Source organism: Cetorhinus maximus, chromosome 9, assembly GCF_964194155.1.
Source record: "Cetorhinus maximus chromosome 9, sCetMax3.hap1.1, whole genome shotgun sequence".
NCBI lineage: Eukaryota > Metazoa > Chordata > Chondrichthyes > Lamniformes > Cetorhinidae > Cetorhinus > Cetorhinus maximus.
In genome coordinates this window covers 137,478,514-137,498,653 of record NC_135887.1, presented here as the reverse complement: position 1 = coordinate 137,498,653, position 20,140 = coordinate 137,478,514, and the positions used below count along the sequence as shown (strand labels likewise).

Here is a 20,140-nt window from a genome sequence, read left to right as displayed (position 1 = left end):
CCGGCTGTCTGAGTGTGATGTCAGTAACCACGACCCCAATTCTCCAACAACCCTCGGTCATGCACCTGTGCAGCATTTTCATGGCCACAGTACAAAAATAAAAGTCACTACAAAAGAAACATTCCAATCCGAACTTATCAATAACTTTTATGTCATATTACATACAAACATTGCCAGGCAACAGCATGGGCACCCTGAGAGTAGTTGTGGTGGGAGGACGAATGCTGACGTCTTGAGAGAGAGCAGTCGATTTGTGCTCCATGAAAGCCACTCAACCTCCCCCTGGGGCAATGCCTCAGCAATCATTGTAATGTGTTCGAGGCTCGTTTGCTAGATCCTGCAAACCCCTTTGCACGTTCCAATTTACAGCCATGATGTCTGAGCAGTCTGAGCTTTCAGGTCAGCTGTCTCTGCCTCCCCTGCAGCACTCAGACGCTGGGCTGCTGCTATGTGTGCTGCAATGGAAGCTACGGCATCGGACATCAGACGCTGCATCATGAGTGTATGAACTGAGTCGGCCACCACTTCCATGCTGGAAAGGATGGCTTCAAACCCTGAATCTTAGTGATGCGGCAAACATGTCTCTCATCTTGAGGTCAAGTACGGCACCAAAGTTGTGACCATTCTGGATCAGCCCCAGACAGTTGCCAAGAAGAGGGATGAACCCCGGTAGCTAGGGAACAGAGTTTGTTATGGGGACCAATGACAAAGGCATTGGCCTTCCCAATATTTAGTTAGAAATTTCCAGTACTGGATGTTGGACAAGTAGTCTGACCATCTAGAGACAGTCAGGCTGAGAAATGTTGTGGTGAGGTAGAGCTGGTTGTCATTGTCAACATATATGTGGAAAATGATGCTGTGTTTTCAGATAATGTAACCAGGGCACTACATGCAGAAGAGAAATATGAAGAGACATAGGACAGATCCTTGAGGGACACCAGAGATAACAGTATAGGAGCAGGAAGAGGAACCATTGGAGGTCCTTCTCTGGCTATGTTTAGATAGATAAGAATGGAGCCAGGTGAGAGTAGACCCACCCAGCTAGACTACAGAGGAGAGGCTTTGGAGGAGGATGGTGTAATCAACTGTGTGAAAGACTAAGGACAGGACGAGGCGAACGAGGAGAGATCATTTGTGTTTGTCACAGTCATAGAGAATATTGTTGAGGCACTTTAAAGCCTTCTGGGCTTAACATTGAGTTCAACAACTTCAGACCATGAACTTTCTCCTGCATCCTCACCCCCTTTTTACCCCCTTTTTTCTATATTCATTTTTATTTTTTATCCACTTATTTTTATTTTTATTCATTTATCCATGGTTTTATCCTCTTTTTTTTATCCTTCCTTCTGTCCCATTTTCTATCCTTTTTGAAATTTGGGAACGGTAAAGTCACGCTGAGCGATGTGACATTGACTCCCTGATCATGTCCCACCATTGGGGATTTTTACTGATGGCGGGACAGGAATCAGGCAAGCTGCCCCCCACAAGGAGGCACCAGCCAATTTACTTAAATAAATGCCCAACTGGGGCCATTTTGCAATTCCATCAGCTAATGGCGGGTCAACCCCCTGCCGCATTAGGGGGCCACCAGCTAAATGGAGGCGGCCTCACAGTGGCAGGCTAGGGGAGTGGGTGATATAATGAAGGGAAGAGGAGGGGAGGGGGCTCACGGACAGGGAAGTCAGCCCCTGCGGTCCCAGTGATTTCCTCGCAGGGGCCTCCCCTTCAGCACTTGGCTGTCAATATTTTTAAAAGGTTGTTTCCACCACCCGCTGAGGTGCTCAGCCCATCTCAGCAGTGGCTGCCACTCCCAGCAATGTTGTTGCTGTTCATCCTTCAAGACGAAGAAGACCATGTGCTTCATCTGATAATTGCACAATGTTCAACACCATTCGTGACTCCTCAGATACTGAAGCAGTCCATGTATAAATGCAGCAAGCCCTGGACAATATCCAGGCTTGGGCTGACAAGTGCAAAGAAACATTCGTGCCACACAAGTGCCAGACAATGACCATCTCCAACAAGAGATAATCCAACCATTGCCCCTCGACATTCAATGGCATTACCATTACTGAATCCCCCATTATCAACATCCTGGGGGTTACCATTGACCATGGACTAGCCATATAAATACTATGCCTACAAGAGCAGGTCAGAGCCTAGGAATCGTGCGACGAGTAACTCACCTCCTGACTCCCCAAAGCCTGTTCACCATCTACATGGCACAAGTTAGAAGTGTGATGGAATAGCCCCCACCTGCCTGGATGAGTGCAGCTCCAACAACACTCAAGAAGCTTGACATCATCCAGGACCAAGCAGCCCACTTGATTGGCACCCCTTCCACATCATTCATCCCTCCACAATCGCTGCATTGTAGCAGCGGTATGCACCACTTACAAGATGCGCTGCAGGAACTCACCAAGGCACCTTAGACAATACCTTCCAAACCCACAACCGGTAACATCTAGAAGGACAAGGGCAGCAGACAGTTGAGAACACCACCACCTGGAAGTTCCCCTCAAAGCCACTCACCATCCTGACTTGGAACTATATCGCCGTTCCTTCATCTTCGCTGGGTCAAACTCCTACTCCTGGAACTCCCTTCCTAACAGCACGGTGGGTGCACCTACACCACATAGACTGCAGCGATTCCAGCTCCCCAGCACCTTCTCAAGGGAAATTGGGGATGGGCAACAAATGCCGGCCTAGTCAGCGATGCCCACATAACATAAATGATGAATAAAAGAAAAAAACCTGGAGTCTTTGGTAGGGTTCTGGTGGCTACGTAGGTTGTTGCTAAGGTGGCACTTCCAAGGCTGCTGAGCTGCTGGCCTCTGATTGGACTGGCAAGTTCTTGGGGGATGGAAGTGACTTTAATTGGCTGCCACCTGTAAAATTCAGGGTGAAATCCTGCCGACCACCCAGGGGTGCCAACGACTCATGTTTTCACCCAATATCAAGACATCTGACCAAGTGGTAACATTCTGCCCCAGGCATAGGGAAATGTGGTGTATTCGGTATTTTCATGCTGGTTTTTCTGCTGTTTTTACTTGTGGTTCCATTGATCTTTTACTTTTAGTAAATGTGATGAATGACATTTCAAAAATGTTTGTGGCAATTGGCGTTTAATTTAGTTCAAGGCAAAGCACAGTTAGCAAACCAGATTGCTAGCAATCTTACATCTGGCGCAATAGATATAATATGCTGAACTGAAAAGTCTGTGTAATGATGCAATAATTCAATGTTATGCTTATTATCTGGGTTTACATTTACGTCTAGTGTGGAATATATCACATGATTTAGTTAACGGGCACATTGCTGAACAGAAGATAACATCATGAGCAAAAATGTAATAAGCTATAGCACGAGAATCTAACTATTAAAGGTGAATCATTCATAATTAAATGCAGATCTTAATGTTTTAAAATTAAACAGTTCATGACGTGCAATTTTCTTCTCATTTATCACCTTTGTTTGCCTCGACATCTCTGTCCAATCTTCAGATTCCTTCTAAAATCTGTAATTCAATCAGCAAAATTAATTCACTGCGACTTTGCGATAGTTTCAGCTGAATATTAGTTAACCATTTTTCTAACTGTTTTTTTTTGGTGAATGTTATTCAGTTATTGAATGAGCGGAGAAATCTCTGCTGGCTGAGTTGAAAATAACTGACTTGGACACTTGCGTGGAAAGGGTCTGATGTTGGAAATGGATGTGAGTGTCCCAATGGGATATTCATGGTGGTACCATCCGGAAGTGTCATTTGCTGTTACTGCATAACCGAACCCAGGTATGTGGAGTGTTTTACCTCTGCTCACATGTAGCTGTGTGAGTGCAGGTGAGTTTAAAAGAAATTGGGGCAATTGATTCCATTCTCACAAGGAAATATTTACCAAGTCCTCCAATGTGGACAAATCCTGGCAACACAGAGGCCATGGTGTAGGGGTTAACATATTAGCATGGGTAAAGGTTTGGTTAGCTAAGAAGAAACAAGTGGATAGCGATAAATGGGTCATTTTCGGGTTGGCAAATGTGATGAGTGGAGTGCCACAGGGATCAGTGCTGGGGCCTCAACTATTTACAATTTATATCAGTGACTTGGATGAAGGGACTGAATATACTGTTGCTAAATTTGCTGATGGGGTAGGGAAGTAAATTGTGAAGTGGACATAAGGAGCCTGCAAAGGGATATGGGTAGGTTAATTGAGTGGGCAGGAATTTGGCAGATGAAGTATAAAGTGGGAAAATGTGAACTTGGTCACTTTGGCAGGAAGGATAGAAAAGCAGCTTATTATTTATGAGAGTGAGATTGTGGAACTCTGTAGTACAGGGGAACCTGGGTGTCCTGGTACATGAATCAGGAAAAGTTAGTGTGCAGGTCCAGCAAGTGATTAGGAAGGCAAATGGAATGTTGTCGTTTATTGCAAGAGGGATGGAATATAAAAGTAGGGATGTTTTGCAACAGCTGGGCATTGGTGAGACTGCATCTGGAGGACTATGTACAGTTTTTGTCTCCTTATTTAAGAAAGGACATAAATGTTTTGGAAGCATTTCAGAGAAGTTTCACTCAACCAATTCCTAGAATGTAGAGGTTATCCTATGAGGAAAGGTTGGACAGGCTGGGCCTGAATCGATTGGAGTTTAGAAGAATGAGAGGTGATCTTATTGAAACAAACAAGCCCCTGAGTGAACTTGACAGGGTGGATGCTGAAAAGATATTTCCCCTTATGGGGGAGACTAGAACTAGTGGGTACAGTTTAAAAATAAGGGGTCTCCCATTTAAGATGGTGATGAGGAGAAATTTTTCTTGCAGAGGGCGGTGAACCTTTGGAATTCTCTTCCTCGGAGAGCAATGGAGGCAGGGCCATTGAATATATTTAAGGCAGAGGGAGATAGATTCTTGACTAACAAGGTTATCGGCGTGGGGGAGTGGGGGGAGTGTAGGTGGAATGTGGAGTTAAGGCCACAATCAGATCAAGTATGATCCTATTGAATGGCAGAACAGGCCTGAGGGGCCGAATGGCCTACGCCTTCTCATAATTTGTATGTTCCTATGTAACAGTTCGTCGTGCTTAACCACTCTGACAGCCAATGGGCAGAATTTTCCGGTTGGCGTGCAGGGGCGGGCCCGACACGCCAACGCGTAAAATGACGCGCGATGACGTCATCGTGACATTCCGTTCGGCGGGAGCCCGCCGGAGTCGGCTGTGCACCCGCCGATATGTAAACGGCCCATTAAGGCCATTAAGAAATTAATTGAAGCACTTGTGAACGCTGCCCGTCTAACCTTAAGGTTGGCGGGCAGGCAGAAAGCCCAAGCGGCCTTCGCGTTTTTCAGGGAACCTCACGCACGAGCGGGATGAGGTTTCCTGAACTTTTATTAAATAAATAAATACATTTTCATAAATACAGAAACATATCCCCACTCAGGTGACACAGCCACATGAAAAGGGACATGTTTAAATACATTTTTAAATCATCTCTTTAATTATTTTAATGTCCGTTCAATCTCCCTGAGGCAGCTCTGTGCCTCAGGGAGATTGCTGCGCTCTTTCACGCACATGCGCTGTAGAGCGCTTTCCCCAACTCTCCCTCCTCACCCCTTCGCCCGCACAGGTAGCGCTGAGCGTCTTACACTGGGCGTGCCTTAATTGGCCCGCCTGCGTAAAATGGCAGCCAATTGCGGGTGGCACTTGGCGCCCACCATAGGAAAGATCCTGCCCTATATCCTGGAAAGTACAGTCTTTTTAGAAATTGATAAACTCTCTCTGGAGGTTATTGACAAGTGGATTCCACAGGTCTTGGTCTTCATTTCTCTGCTGTCATTATAACGGGTTTCAGAATATTGTAAAATATTACTGGTACAATAGCAATTGTGTGTCCTTTGCTAGGTGTAAGGAGATTCCTGAACATGTATAAACATTGGAGGGCAATAGTCAAAAACAAATGAAATGCTGATCTATGTAACTAGAACAGCAGAGTTCAGATCAGAGGAAGTCATGCTGAAGTGGTCACGCCAGTTCTTTGAGTACTGTGTCCCATTCTGATGACTGAGACACAGAGGAGGTTTTCAAATCCTGTAGGCATTTCAGAAAGTGAATGTGATCCTGCTGTCCGAGAATTGAGTGTTTCAGAAAAGACTTGGTAAACCTGCGCTTTTCAGCTTTGAAGGGTGGCATCTGAGAGGTGATCACGTAAAGGTGTACAAGATCAAAGTAGTATAGAAAAAAAAACAAATTCATAATCTTACTTTATAGAAAACCATCATAATTGACCAAATCCACATTGATGTTGATGCTGGCATTTTCATTGCTGTTGATTGAGTTATCATTGTTGGTTCAGGCGCAATGGACGTTGTCAAGATTGCTTCCCTGCACACGAGTTTAACACACTCACTCAACTCCCTCATTAAACGGACCCAGCTTGTGCAATGAGCAGTTTTCTAAAGATACAGAAGATGATACTTCAGTAACAGTGCTCCACACCAGAACAGATTTTCAGAAATTGAGTAGGCAGCAACAGTGGAATATTGCACCAATGGTAACATGCCTGATGGCCAGGATACTGTAAACATTAAGGGTTTTATTAACACAGGACATTGATTTATTGTCTGGGTGAAAGTTGCATTTCATATCAATGTGCTATTGTGAGATAGATCTTTCAAGCTGCTTATGGTAACATGTATTAATACTACCCTTGTATCTCAATGGCTTGGGCTGTTTCTGGGATCAGCGCACAATGGGTTAAAACTGTTTTCTGTTCTCCTGAACAGGGATGCTTTGGCAAGGATGAGAAACTTAAGAGATAGGAAAGTCATTCATCCATATCTTAAGGGTCTGGAAATGATGTTCTATCACCATTTATAATATGAAAGTGATTAGAGAGCATGGGCAGACCATATAACCATGGTAAAGTAATAAATGGAAAAGATTGGTGAACATAAGTGCATTTTCCTGGCTCCATGTTATCTGAAGTCTGCTTTGTGTGCTCTTAATGTATTGTAACTGTTATGACATGGCAGATGATGTGTCCCAGGTGGATCAAATCCACGAGGGAAACTTGATCACGCTATCACAATGGTTTTGCAATTTCTATTTATTTTGAGATGTGTGCCCTGAATTCAGAAGTACTAAGTCCACTAAGGCTTATTAGAGGTTTTTTTTAAACTAAAATTAAAATATTTATTAGCAAAAGAAAAGATTTCAAGCACATACATAGGTCTACAAATTATTACCATAATAATTCCTAAAAACCCTAATTAACCTGGCTCCCGGTTACACCCCCTTTAAGGCAATGGTCTAAAAATAGATATTTTAGATTTTAAACAGATCTAGCAAATTAACACAATACCCTGGACAGTGCAATTCAAAGTGGCTTTCTCCAGCTTTGGTTTCTGTAGACAGCAGGCTTATGCACAAATACTGGATGCTTCACACCCTGCTGTTAGATATTATGATGCCTTCCCTTGACCCATAGCCACATTCTCCTTTATATATATTTCATCCTTTTTAATGTGTAAATTCTATTATTTCCATATGTCTTTGGAACTTTACTTTTCTTATAATATACATCTTTTCATGTTGCTACTGTTCTCATTAACCTCTTTGAAATTCAAATCCCCTTTCATCTATCTAAAAATGCAAATTCCCTTTACACCTTACATGCTAAGACCCCAACCATGGTTACTCATTAGCATATTAAATACACTTCTACACCTTACTTATTTTGATAACTTCAACTAGCAGTCTGTTTGGCTACAGAATGTAATTAAATCACACACACAGACAGAAAAACACAAGCCCCATACACCTACTTTACAATAAACCGGAAAAATATGAAAATTATTATACTCTCATGACATAGTTTAGTGTTAGTCTGCATGGGCTATGGAGATCAAAGGTAGAATTTGTATCAGCATTTTGAGCAAACCAGTGTTATAGTCTGGCTGGAATGGAAGAGATCATGAGACCATAATGTCATGAGAAATAGGAGCAGGATTAGGCTGATCTGATTGTGGCCTTATCTCCACGTTCCTCCCTACCCCATAACCCTCGACTCCCTTGTACTTCAAAAACCTGCCTAGCTCACTTTGAATATATTCAAAGATCCAGCCTCTCTAGATACATACAAACTTATGAAATAGGAGCAGAAGTAGGCCATTCGGCCCATCAAGCCTGCTCTTCCATTTATAAAGATCATGGCTGGTTTGCTTGTATTACTAATTCCACATTCCCATCTACCCACAATAACCATTGATTCCCTCACCTAACAAGAATCTATCTACCTCCGTCTTAAAAATATTCAATGACCCCCCGTTTCCACTGCCCTCTGAGGCAGAGAGTTCCAAAGTTGCACAACCCTCTGAGAGAAAACATTTCTCCTCATCTCTGTCCTAAAAGGGTACCCCCTAATTTTAAAACAGTGCCCCCTAGTTCTGGACTCACCCACAAGAGGAAACATCATTTCCACATCCATCCTGTTCAGGATCTTATATACTTCAGTCAAATCACCTCTCACTCTCCTAAACTCCAGTGGAAACAAGCCCAGCCTGACCAGCCTATCCTCATAAGACAACCCACTCATTCCAGGTGTCAATCTAGTAAACCTCCTCTGAACCGCCTCTAATGCATTAACATCCTTCATCAAATAAGGAGACTAAAACTGCACACATTTGTGAGATGTGGTCTCACCAATGGCCTGTATAGCTGAAGCATAGCATCCTTACTTTTATGTTCAGTAACTCTTGTAATGAAGGATAGCATTCCATCAGTCTCCTAAATTACTTGCTGTACCTGTATGCTAACATTTTGTCCCTCATGCGCTAGAACACCTAGATCCCTCTGCACCTCGGAATCCTGCAGTCGCTCTCCATTTAAGTAATGCTCTGCTTTTTTATTCTTCCTGCCAAAGTGAACAATTTCACATTTTCCCACATTGTACTCCATCTGCCAGACTTTTGCCCACTCACTCAGCCTATCTCTATCCACCTGCAACCCCCTCCTATCCTCTTGACAACTTACTTTCCTACCTATCTTTGCGTCATCTGCAAATTTAGCTACCATGCCTTCATTCCCCTCATCTAAGTCATTGATATAAATTGTAAAAAGTTGAGGCCCCAGCACAGACCCCTGCGGGACTCCACTCATCACATCCTGCCAATCAGAAAAAGAGCCAATCATGCATATTCTCTGTTTACTGCCAGCCAACCAGTCTTCTATTCATGCTTATGTTACCCCTTACACCATGAGCTATTATTTCCTGCAATAAACTTTGACGTGGCACCTTTTCGAATGCCTTCTGGAAATCCAAGTAAAGTACACCTACAGGCTCCCCTTTATCCATGGCGCATGTTACCCCCTCAAAGAACTCCAAAAAATTGGTTAAACATGATTTCCCTTTCACAAAACCATGCTGACTCTTCCCAATGGCCTTCCCTAGGTGCCCAGCTATAACTGCCTTAATGATCGATTCTAGCACCATCCCCACAGCAGAAGTCAGGCTAACTGGCCTATAGTTTCCTGTCTCCTTCCCTTCTTGAATAGAGGGGTTATATTTGCTACTACCAGTCTGATGGAAGAGGATTCCAAAGATCAATGACTCTCTGAGAGAAGAAATTCCTCCTGATCTCTGTCTTAATTTGGAGACCCCTTATTTTTAAAATGTGCCCCCGAGTTTAGATTCCCCCACAAGGGGAAACAGCCTCTCAGCATCTATTCCATCAAGCTCCCCCCGAATCTTTCATGTGATGTGGGTATCATTGACAAGGTCAGCGTTTGCTGGTCATCTCTAATTGTCCTTGAATTGAGTGGTTTCCTGGGCCATTTCAGAGGGTATTTAAGAACCAGATTTGTTTTTAAAACACTTTATGATAGCTTCATGATCTCCATGATTGAGACTAGCTTTCAATTCTAGGTATCTTTAATTAAAGAACTGAATTTAATTTTCCTCAAACTACCATGGTGGGATTTGAACTCATGTCACCAGAGCATTAGCACGGGCTTCTGGATTACCAGCCCAGTGGCATTACCACTATACCACCATTGCCCCTGCTTACATGCTTGAATAAGATCATCTTTCATTCTTCTGAACTCCAATGAGGCCCAACCTGCTCAACCTTTCCTCATATGAGAACCCCTCCATCTCTAATTGGCCATCTCTACTCTCGCCATCCTGTTAAGGATGGCAGGTGAATATCTGGTGCTGCCAGTCCGAATCCAGAGCCAGAAGGTTGGGAGCCTTGGCAGCCCAACCAGGAGAGATGGGCACTGCTGAGGCACTTAGGAGGCCAGGAGGGCACCTCAAAATAGATGTGCCCTGTGATCATAAAGATAATTACATATTCGAGAGAGGGAAGCCAATCGGCCCCTGAGATCGGTGGGGTAGTCCCTCTAGTTGGATATTTTCCTTCCCGTGTCCCCCCTTTGGGAGGTGGACCCTTCAGATCTGATGCCCGTGCGAGGCTGACACAGGAAGGTCACCTCGAGGGTGCTGCCGACATCCCCACGCCTTCTTGGGGAGAGGGCCATTCTGCTGCTGGAAAAATGCCATTAGTGCCGCAAAATCGCCACCACTTGGAGTCATTACTATTTAAATTGCCTGCCTCCTTCCGTGCAGATGATCAGATTCCCAGGGTTCCACTGGGGAAATTCCCTGTGATGGGAATATATTGGGAAGCCATTCCAACATGGCTTTCCGTGACCCTCGCCCTCAACCCACCCCCACACTGTGCCTTTACTGCAGCCTCAAAGGGGCTAGGAAAATTCTGTTCATTATTAATGGGTGGCGTGGCAGACAGAGGAGAATCATTACGAGGAGGCACAGAGAGTGGGAGACCATTACAAGGAGCAACAGTCAGTTGGAGATCATTACGAGGAGGCACAGAGAGCGGGAGATAATTACTGGAAGGGACATTCAGTGGGAGATCATTATGAGGAGGGACACTCAGTGGGGCAACATTATGAGAAGAGATGGCAAAACGAAGATCTCGATATCACAACACAAGGAAACTAAAATGAAGCCACTACTACAACAACACGGCAGACATCATTATTACATCAAAAACTATGGGAATATGGAAGAATATTTTGACATGAGTTCATTGGGCAATATGGAACCCATGAAGGTCAGTGAGGACAGGAGTGACCGATGAATGGGGTTTATTACAGGATTCAGGTCCTGGAGCAGAGTTCTGGAATAGACACAGCGGAGGGAGGTGGAAAGAACATTATGAGAGAATGAGAAGAAGATGGTCAACACTATTGGAAAGAAAGATTGTGTCAGAGAGACATTGACTTCAAACATGGAACCCCCACACCTCCACCACCTATAAAGAAACTTTCATACAAATAAAGGTGTTAGGAAACGTACCAATTCTGCAGGAGTGGGCTATGTATGGCAGGAAGACAAGACATCTGAAAACCCAGCCCAATGTCTTTAGATGATGTTGCTGAGGGACAGAGTATAGCTAAGGATGCTCTTCAGGGATGAAGCCTGAAATTCGCCACCCCTGAAGAGGTCAAACATCCCCACCTCCTCACAGCAGGCCTTGGCTTGTGACCGACCAAAATGGGGAAGGTTCACCCGGGGAAAGCATCGAACACCAAGAGATTTAATCGGGAACAATCAGAGGTAAAGTCAAGGCACCAGAAAGAGCGCACAAACCTCCCAACAACTTATCTACCCGATCCTTTAAACACCATCTGCCCCGCATCTGGCAGAATCTGCAGTTCAAGCAATTGAATTTATCAGTCATCCCAGAACCCATTGAACTAGAGCAGAAGGAAGTGTCCCTCAACCCTGAGGGGCTGCCTACGAAGAAGAAGGAGGAGACAGCCTAGAGGTAACTGTGTGGAAGCTGGAAACAAGCCATTGCAGGTGATGCTCTGGCTACTATTGGATAGGTGAAAAAGGCCAGTCCCACTCATCTGGACATTGGAGGAGAGTCATTGAGGGCACTTGTGGTCTAAAAATCAATGTTACAGTTTATGGTTTAATTACCCTATCCCTAATCCAAGATTGTGTTCACTGAGGTTCTATGTTGACAGCAAATCCTTGCAAACTTACCACTGTAACGCTGAGAAACAAGGGGATGGTTTATTGGTTTCTGTGTGTGGGGACCAATGAGAAATATCAACCTATAGAGGGTTAACTGTTCCAATGGTAACTCATTATGTCATTTTACCATCACACTGAAGCCTCCAGTCGAAAGATTGATTACAACAGAGAAGCAAACATCAAACTTTGGAATACTCACTGCACCTGGAGTAGTTTTCAGCGAGCAATTTGCCGGATCTTTTCCAGAAGCTTTCAGGCATGTGGTTTCCTGGACATCAATTTCTAAATCCACATAGTAAAAGCCTTCGTCGTAATTAGTGATCTAACAAAATGGAAAGCTTTAAGCTTAATGAAGGGTGCTTGAAATAATACATGCCAATAATGAAACAGTATCAAACAAAAATATTATGCATTTCCTGCACATTATTACACTTCTGTAATCCAAGGAGGCCAGGTTAGGGGCAAGTGTTGGCTGTCAGCACCTTCCTTCCCCCAACCCCCCTTCCTGATGCCAGGTCCTCAATCACCGAGTGTATCAATGAGGGACCCCCCCCCACCTCCTGGGAACACTCAGGCAGCCCATCACGGCTATGCTTGCTGGGTTCCCCACATGGCAAGCAGTGGGATGAGGCCCTTTAGTGGGCATTAATTGACCACTTAAGGGCCTCGATTAGCAGCGGACTGGGAAGGCCATCCATAGGCCTTACTACCTGGAGACGGGAAGGCCATGGGATCCCCAGCCCCCACAATCCTGACTAATTAAGTATCCCGCTACTGCCAAACTTGCCCTGGGGAGGAGGGCGTTAATTTCCACCCAATGACTCCGTGACACAGAGGAAGACATTAAGATTTCGGGACAAAATGTGACTGACTAACACAGGAATTTTAATAATAGTATAGTTTATATCTTGTCAAATTGTTGTCAGGAAGTGGGGGGAACATTAATTGGCCACTTACGGGCCTTGACAGGCCCAAGGGTGGACAGCATGCCTGATGCCTCCCCTTCCCATTGTAATATGGGAGGCAGGTCAGAGGTGAGCAGGAAGGTGATGGGAAAGCCGCCCGCTTTATTTTACAAGACCGCTGCCTTCAAATACGTCAGCGTTGGGGGAGGGGGCAAGGTGTAAATTCCAGCCCATACAATCATAGAATCTTTACAGCACAAAAAAAGGTCATTCAGCCTGAAGGAGCAATTCACCTATTGCCACTCCCCCCCAACCACCCCCCCACTGCCTTTTTCCATTGGCACAGCACATTCTTCCATTTCAGGTAATTACCCAATTCCCTCTTGAGCGTCTGTATTGAACCTGCCTGCACCTCACTCTCGGGCAGTGCTTTCCAGATCCCAGCCACTCGTTGCGTGAAAAAGTTTTTCCTCATGTCACCATCACTTCTTTTGCCAATTACCTTAAATCTGTGCCCTCTGGTTCTCGACCCTTCCACCAATGGAAACAGTTTCTCCCTATCTCCTCCGTCCAGACCCCCTCATAATTTTGAATACCTCTATCAAACCTCTTCCCATCTTGTCTCCTCGAAGGAGAACAGTCCCAACTTCTCCAATCTATCCATGTAACTGAAGTTTCTCATCCTTGGAACCATTGTCGTGAATCTTTTCTGCACCCTCTTTAAGACCTTCACTTCCTTCCTAAAATTCGGTGTCCAAAACCAGGCACATATTCCAGTTGAGGCCCAAAAAATGCATTAATTAAACAAAAGGATCAGGCTTTTATCGAACAGGGTTTCACTAAAATATATTAATGAAATAAAAAAGGCAAAAACATGAGTTTCTTATCATGTATTATAAAATAAAAAGCCTCAGGGATGACAAACCGGCAGCATAGACTGCAACTGGAGTAGGGGGCTGAGGACTGGAAGTCGCCAGTTAGAATCATATATTTTATAATATAAACTAAAAGTTAAAAGTTTGAAAAATTAAATGACTCACTTGGCAGACCAGAAAAACAAGTTGGTGGACAGGATGGCCATTGACTGAAACGTCAGTTCTGCCCCTCTGCGCCCATAGATATTGCCTGGTTTCTTTTTTCAGATTTTCAACATCTGCAGTATTTTGCTTGTGTCAGGAATCAATCAGCCCACTCAGTAGTGGTACTACCAAGCCACTCTTGGTAATGAACATTGAAGTCTCCCACCCAGAGGACATCCTGTGCCTTTGCTGCACTCAGTAGCTCTTCCAAGTGGTTTTCAACATGAAGGAGCACTGACTGATTCACCAGTCAAGGGAGAGCTATCAGAGGTAAACAGCAAGTGGTTTCCCTGCCCATGTTTAACCTGATATCATAAAGACTTCATGGTGTCCACAGTCAAAATGCTGAGGACATCCAGGACCACTCCCTGTTGAGTGCACTATGCTGCCCACCTCTGGTTGGTGTGTTCTGCCAATGAAGATGTCTGGGACATGGACATCCCAGTCCACTGTCCTTTGCACAGTGGGCTGGGCTAGGTGTGTCGTTGTCATTTCCAGTGTCGAGATCAATGCCAGGCCATCCACCCAGTTTTATTTTTCTAGTTTTGCACAGTGCTTTGATAGCGATGGGGATAGATTGTTCAGCCATTACAGAGGGCAGTTAAGAGTCAACCACGTTGCTTTAAGGTTGGAGTCACAGAGGGATAGATGGGGTAATGACAACAGGTTTCCTTCCCTAAAAGACATAATTAAACGGAAGAATTTTGGAACAAACCAGTTGTTTCCTGGTCACCATTACAGATACTTGAGGGAAACATTTGTTTGTATAGCAATACTAGACAGACTTACATCGACTCCTTGGGGGGCAGAGAGTACCGCAGGCTGTTATCTGTGTGCGTTTCTCCACTGATATCATTGAATAAACCTGCACGTGCTGTTTGCGGGCTGCCTTGTGTATCCCCGGGGAATCAAAGTGATTTGCGTAGTACTGCTTCAACTTATCCCCCCACTCACCTTTTACTCCACATTTATTTGATTAACTGAATTTGATCCCCGCCCATCATGATGGGATTTGCCAGATCATTATTCCAGGTCTCTAGATTGCTCGTCTAGTAACATAACCGCGACGATACCTTGCTTGGCAGAAGACAAAAATGAATCAGTTGAATTTGGTGGCACTTACATTTAGTACTTTACAGCTTGTCACAGCCAAGAGATGATTAATTGTGAAATTTTTGTTCACTTCCGTAACTGTAGCATTTAGTGCATTCCTGACGAAGGTGGAATTTCCACACGGTTCTCCTGAATTGAAACCAAAGAGGTCGGAGGATGAATACAGTTGAATAATGATCATTTAGGCTAACACTCAATCATCAGAGCAACAAATTGTACTCCAATCAATCGACAGCACACTCCAATACTTGCCACAGCAGTAGAGGATCTGAACCACAGCAAAAATGCAGAGAATGGCTTTCATTTTGTCTGTAAGGATTGGTAGCAGACACTTCCCGTTCACTCTTGTCTTGCCTGGTTCTGTTCAATGTTTATATTCTTCAGGCTACGCAGAGCAGTAGCACAACTTAAAAAACAATTTAACCTGACCACAACCTGACACCACTTCTATTATTTCTTACAACATCTTAGCAATAGTTGACTATGTGGCACCCAAAAATTTCATTAGATGTAGCAATAGGCCTTGAAAAGAACGATATTTGTCAATTTCAGTTCCGTAATGGATACAAATTAGGCTGCTAATGATTTTGGCAACCTTGAAATTATTTCTGACCAACTTCAATTGAGAAAGAAGTTCGTTTTCAAATTAAATACTCTCATATGTCCGCAGAACAGAAGGAGGCCATTCGGTCCATCTTGTCCGTGCCAGTCAACAAAGACCTGACTACATTAATCCCATTTTCCAGCGCTTGGCCCATAGCCCTGGAGGCTACGGCAACGCAGATGAATATATAAATATTGCTTAAATGTTACGAGAGTTTCTGACTCAACCACCCTTTCAGGCAGTGAGTTCCAGACTCCCACCACCCTCTGTGTGAAAAGGTTTTTCCTCAACTCCCCTCTTATCCTTCTATCACTTACCTTAAATCTATGCCCCTTGGTTATTGACCCCTCCACTAAAGGAAAAAGTCCCTTCCTATCCACCCTGTCTATGTCCCCCACAGTCTTATACACCTCCATCAGGTCCCCTCTCAACCTTTGTTGCTCCAAGGAAAACAACCCCAGCCTATTCAATCTTTCCTCATAGCTCAGACCCTCCAGCCCAGGCAGCATCCTGGTAAATCTCCTCTGCACCCTCTCCAGCGCAATCATATCCTTCCTATAGACCATAAGACCATAAGACATAGGAGCAGAAATTAGGCCAATCGGCCCATCGAGTCTGCTCCGCCATTCAATCATGGCTGATATGTTTCTCAACCCCATTCTCCCACCTTCTCCCCGTAACCTTTGATCCCCTTACCAATCCAGAACCCATCTATCTCGGTATAATGCAGATTCCAGAACTGCATGCAGTACCCCAGTTATGGCCTAACCAGAGTTTTAAATGGATCCAGCATAACCTCCCTGCTCTTGTATTCTATGCCTCAGCTAATAAAGGCAAGTATCCTATATGCCTTCTTAACCAACTTATCTACCTGCCCTGCTACCTTCAGGGATCTGTGGATAAGCACACCAAGGTCCTTCTGATCTTCAGTATTTTCCAGTGTCCTACCATTCATAGTGTAATCCCTCGCCTTGTTAGCCCTCCCCAAGTGCATTACCTCACACTTTTCCAGGCTGAATTACATTTGCCTCTGCTCTTCCCACCTGACCAGTCCATTGATATCCTCCTGCAGTTTACGGCTATCCTCCTAACTATTTACCATCCTACCAATTTTCGTGTCATCCGCAAACTTCTTGATCATACCCACTACATTGAAGTCCAAATCATTTATGTACACCACAAACAGCAAGGGCCCCAGCACTGAGCCCTGCAGAACCCCACTGGAAACAGATTTCCAGTCACAGAAACATCCCTCTACCATCACCCTCTGCTTCCTGCCTCTCAGCCAATTTTGGATCCAACATGTCACTTTGCCTTGGATCCCATGGGCTCTTACTTTCTTGACCAGTCTGCCATGTGGGACTTATCAAAAGCCTTGTTAAAATCTATGTAGACCACATCAAATGAATTACCCTCATCAACACTCCTGGTTACCTCCTCAAAAAATCCAATCAAATTTGTCAAACACGACCTTCCCTTAACAAATCCATGCTGACTATCCCTGATTAATCCGTGCCTCTCTAAGTGCAGATACATTCTGTCCCTTGGAATTCTTTCTGGTAACTTCCCCACCACCAAGCTTAGACTGACTGGCCTGTAATTTCCTGGTCTATCCCTTCCTCCCTTTTTTACTAATTGGACAACGTTAGAAGTCCTCCTGTCCTCTGGCAGCTTACCTGTGGCCAGAGAGGATTTGAAAATTACTGCCAGAACCCCTGATATCTTTTCCCTTGCCTCCCTCAATAGCCTGTGATTTTTTCCATTATTATACACACCAATGCTTTCTCATACACTCTCTTAACTTTCCTCATTTCCTTTTTAAGTTTCCCCTCTGCACTTTTTATACTCCTCTAGGGACTCTGCCGTATTGAGCCCTCGGTATCTGCCATAAGCTTCTCTTTTTTTCTTAATCCTAATGTTTATGTCCCTTGACATCCAGGGTTCTCCGGACTTGGTCCCCCATTTTGTCTTTATGGGAACATATTTGCCCTGTACGCTCGCTATCTCCTCTTTGAATGCCTCCACTGTTCTGACATAGTTTTATCTGCAAGTAACTGTTCCCAGTCCACTTGGGCCAAACCGCATTTCATCTTAGTAAAATTACTCTTCCCCAGTTTAGAACTTTTATTCCCAGCCCAACCTTATTCTTTTCCCTAACTATCCTAAATCTAACTGAGTTACGGTCACTATCTCCAAAATGCTCCCCTACTAACGTGCTTTCCACCTGCCCGGGCTCATTTCCAAATATTAGGTCCAGGACTGTCCCCTCCCTTGTTGGGCTTTCTACGTACTGGCTAAAAAAGTTCTCCTGGATGCAACTTAAAATTTTGCTCCCTCCCTACCTTGCACACTAAAACTATCCCAGTTAATATTTGGGCTGTTAAAATCCCTGACTATTACTTCCCTATTATTCTTACACTTCTCTGAAATTTGATGACATATTTGATCCTCTATCTCTCCCTGACTGTTTGGGGGCCTATAGTACACACCCAACAGCGTGTTTGCCCCTTTTGTGTTTTTTACTTCTACCCATTTGGCCTCATTTGATGATCCTTCCAAGATAACATCCCTCCTCACTGCTATAATTGATTCCTTGATCAATATTGCAACCCCCCCTCCTCTTCTATCCCCCTCTCTATCTCGTCTGAATACCCTATAACCAGGAATGTTGAGCTGCCAATCCTGCCCTTCTTTTAGCCAAGTCTCAGTCATGGCTGTGATATCATATTCCCACGTGCCTATCTGTGCCCTCAGCTCATCTGTCTTATTCCTCAGGCTCCTTGCACTAAAACATATTCCACTTAGCCTTGCTAAACTCACTTCTTTCTTATCTAGTCTATGTTTCCTATGCCTTCCAGACTCACTTACTAACGTTTTAACTTCTAATTCCACCTCAGCTTCTCTCCCCTCTGAACTACTTTTCAGGATCCCATTCCCCTGCCAATTTAGTTTAAATCCACCCCAACACCATTAGCAAACCTCCCCACGAGGATGTTGGTCCTGTTCAGATGTAACCCATCCAACTTGTACAGGTCCCACCTCCCCCAGAAACAATCCCAATGCCCCAGGAACCTAAAGTTCTTCCTGCTACACCATCTCTCCAGCCACACATTCATCTGCTCTATCCTTCTGTTCCTATACTCACTGCTGCGTGGCACCAGAAGTAATCTGGAGATTATTACCTTTGATGTCCTGCTTTTCAATTTCCTACCTAACTCCCCAAAGTCTATTTGCAGGACCTCATTTCTCTTTCTTCCTCTGTCATTGGCCCCAACATGGACCACGGCCTCTGGCTGCATTCTGGGGTCACGTCTACAGCCGCAGAAGTGCCTGTCTATTCCCCTCACTAATGAATCCCCTACCACTATTGCCCTTTCACATTTCTTCCTCCTGCCCTGAGCTGCTGGACCACCCACAGTGCCATGGCCTTTGCTCTGGTTGGCCTCCACAGAGGAACCATCACTCTCACACTTTACCAAGGCCAAAAAGTGGCTGAAATGCTGACCGCCTGTCCCTGAGTCCTCCTCTCACACTCTCCTCTAGGTGCTGCTGACTGCCTGTCCCAGGGTCCTCCTCTCACACTCTCCTCTAGATGCTGCTGACTGCCTGTCCCAGTGTCCTCCTCTCGCTCTCTCCTCTAGATGCTGCTGACTGCCTGTCCCAGTGTCCTCCTCTCACACTCTCCTCTAGGTGCTGCTGACTGCCTGTCCCAGGGTCCTCCTCTCACATTCTCCTCACAGAGAAACTCAGAGTCATTAAATTATTAGGTCACTGAGTGCTGCAGCCAACATTTAATCATCAGCAAAGTGATGGAAGATGTCACTGACCGTGCTGTCAAGCAGCACATAGACATTAATATGCTGCTCACCAAAGATCAGTTTCGGTTCTGCTGGGACCATTTGGTTCCAGAACTTATTACAGCTTTGACCTAGGCATGGATAAAAGTACTGAATTCCAGAGGTGAGCTGAGCTTAACTGTCTTAATGTCAAGAAGGCATTTGACCAAGTCTGACATCAAGGAACCTGAGTAAATTTTAAGTCAATGGGAATCGGGAGAAATCTCTCAACTGGCTAGAGTCAAATCTAACACAAAGGAAGATGGTTGGAGGCCAATCCTTTCAACCTCTGGACATCATTGCAGGAGTTCCTCAGGGTAGTGTCCCAGCTGCCTCATCAAATGAGATCCCCTCCAACATAAGGGCAGAAATGGGGAAGAACACGCATTGTTCAGTAGCCTTAACAATTTCTCAGATATTGAGGCCCATGTGCAACACGGCCTGGAAAACATCCAAGGTGATTGCACAACAGAGCTCACAGTTTCCTTGAATCGTTATGAAGAAATTTTTTTTTCCACTTTAACATTCTATGAATAGGGCAGTGTGGTT

At 44.6% G+C, this 20,140-nt stretch overlaps 1 protein-coding gene across 1 annotated transcript; it reads right to left on the bottom strand.

Annotated features, from left to right (window-relative positions):
* Window positions 1-3,108: 3,108 nt before the first annotated feature.
* LOC144684265 (secreted phosphoprotein 24-like) lies at window positions 3,109-15,604 on the bottom strand. Its single transcript, XM_078547901.1, has 5 exons — window positions 15,404-15,604; window positions 15,162-15,280; window positions 12,254-12,376; window positions 6,251-6,442; window positions 3,109-3,517 (listed from the first exon to the last, which is right to left on the bottom strand). The coding sequence occupies exons 1-5, from the start codon at window positions 15,453-15,455 to the stop codon at window positions 3,500-3,502; spliced, it is 504 nt and encodes a 167-aa protein (XP_078404027.1). The 5' UTR covers window positions 15,456-15,604; the 3' UTR covers window positions 3,109-3,499.
* Between the last annotated feature and the right edge of the window lie 4,536 nt (window positions 15,605-20,140).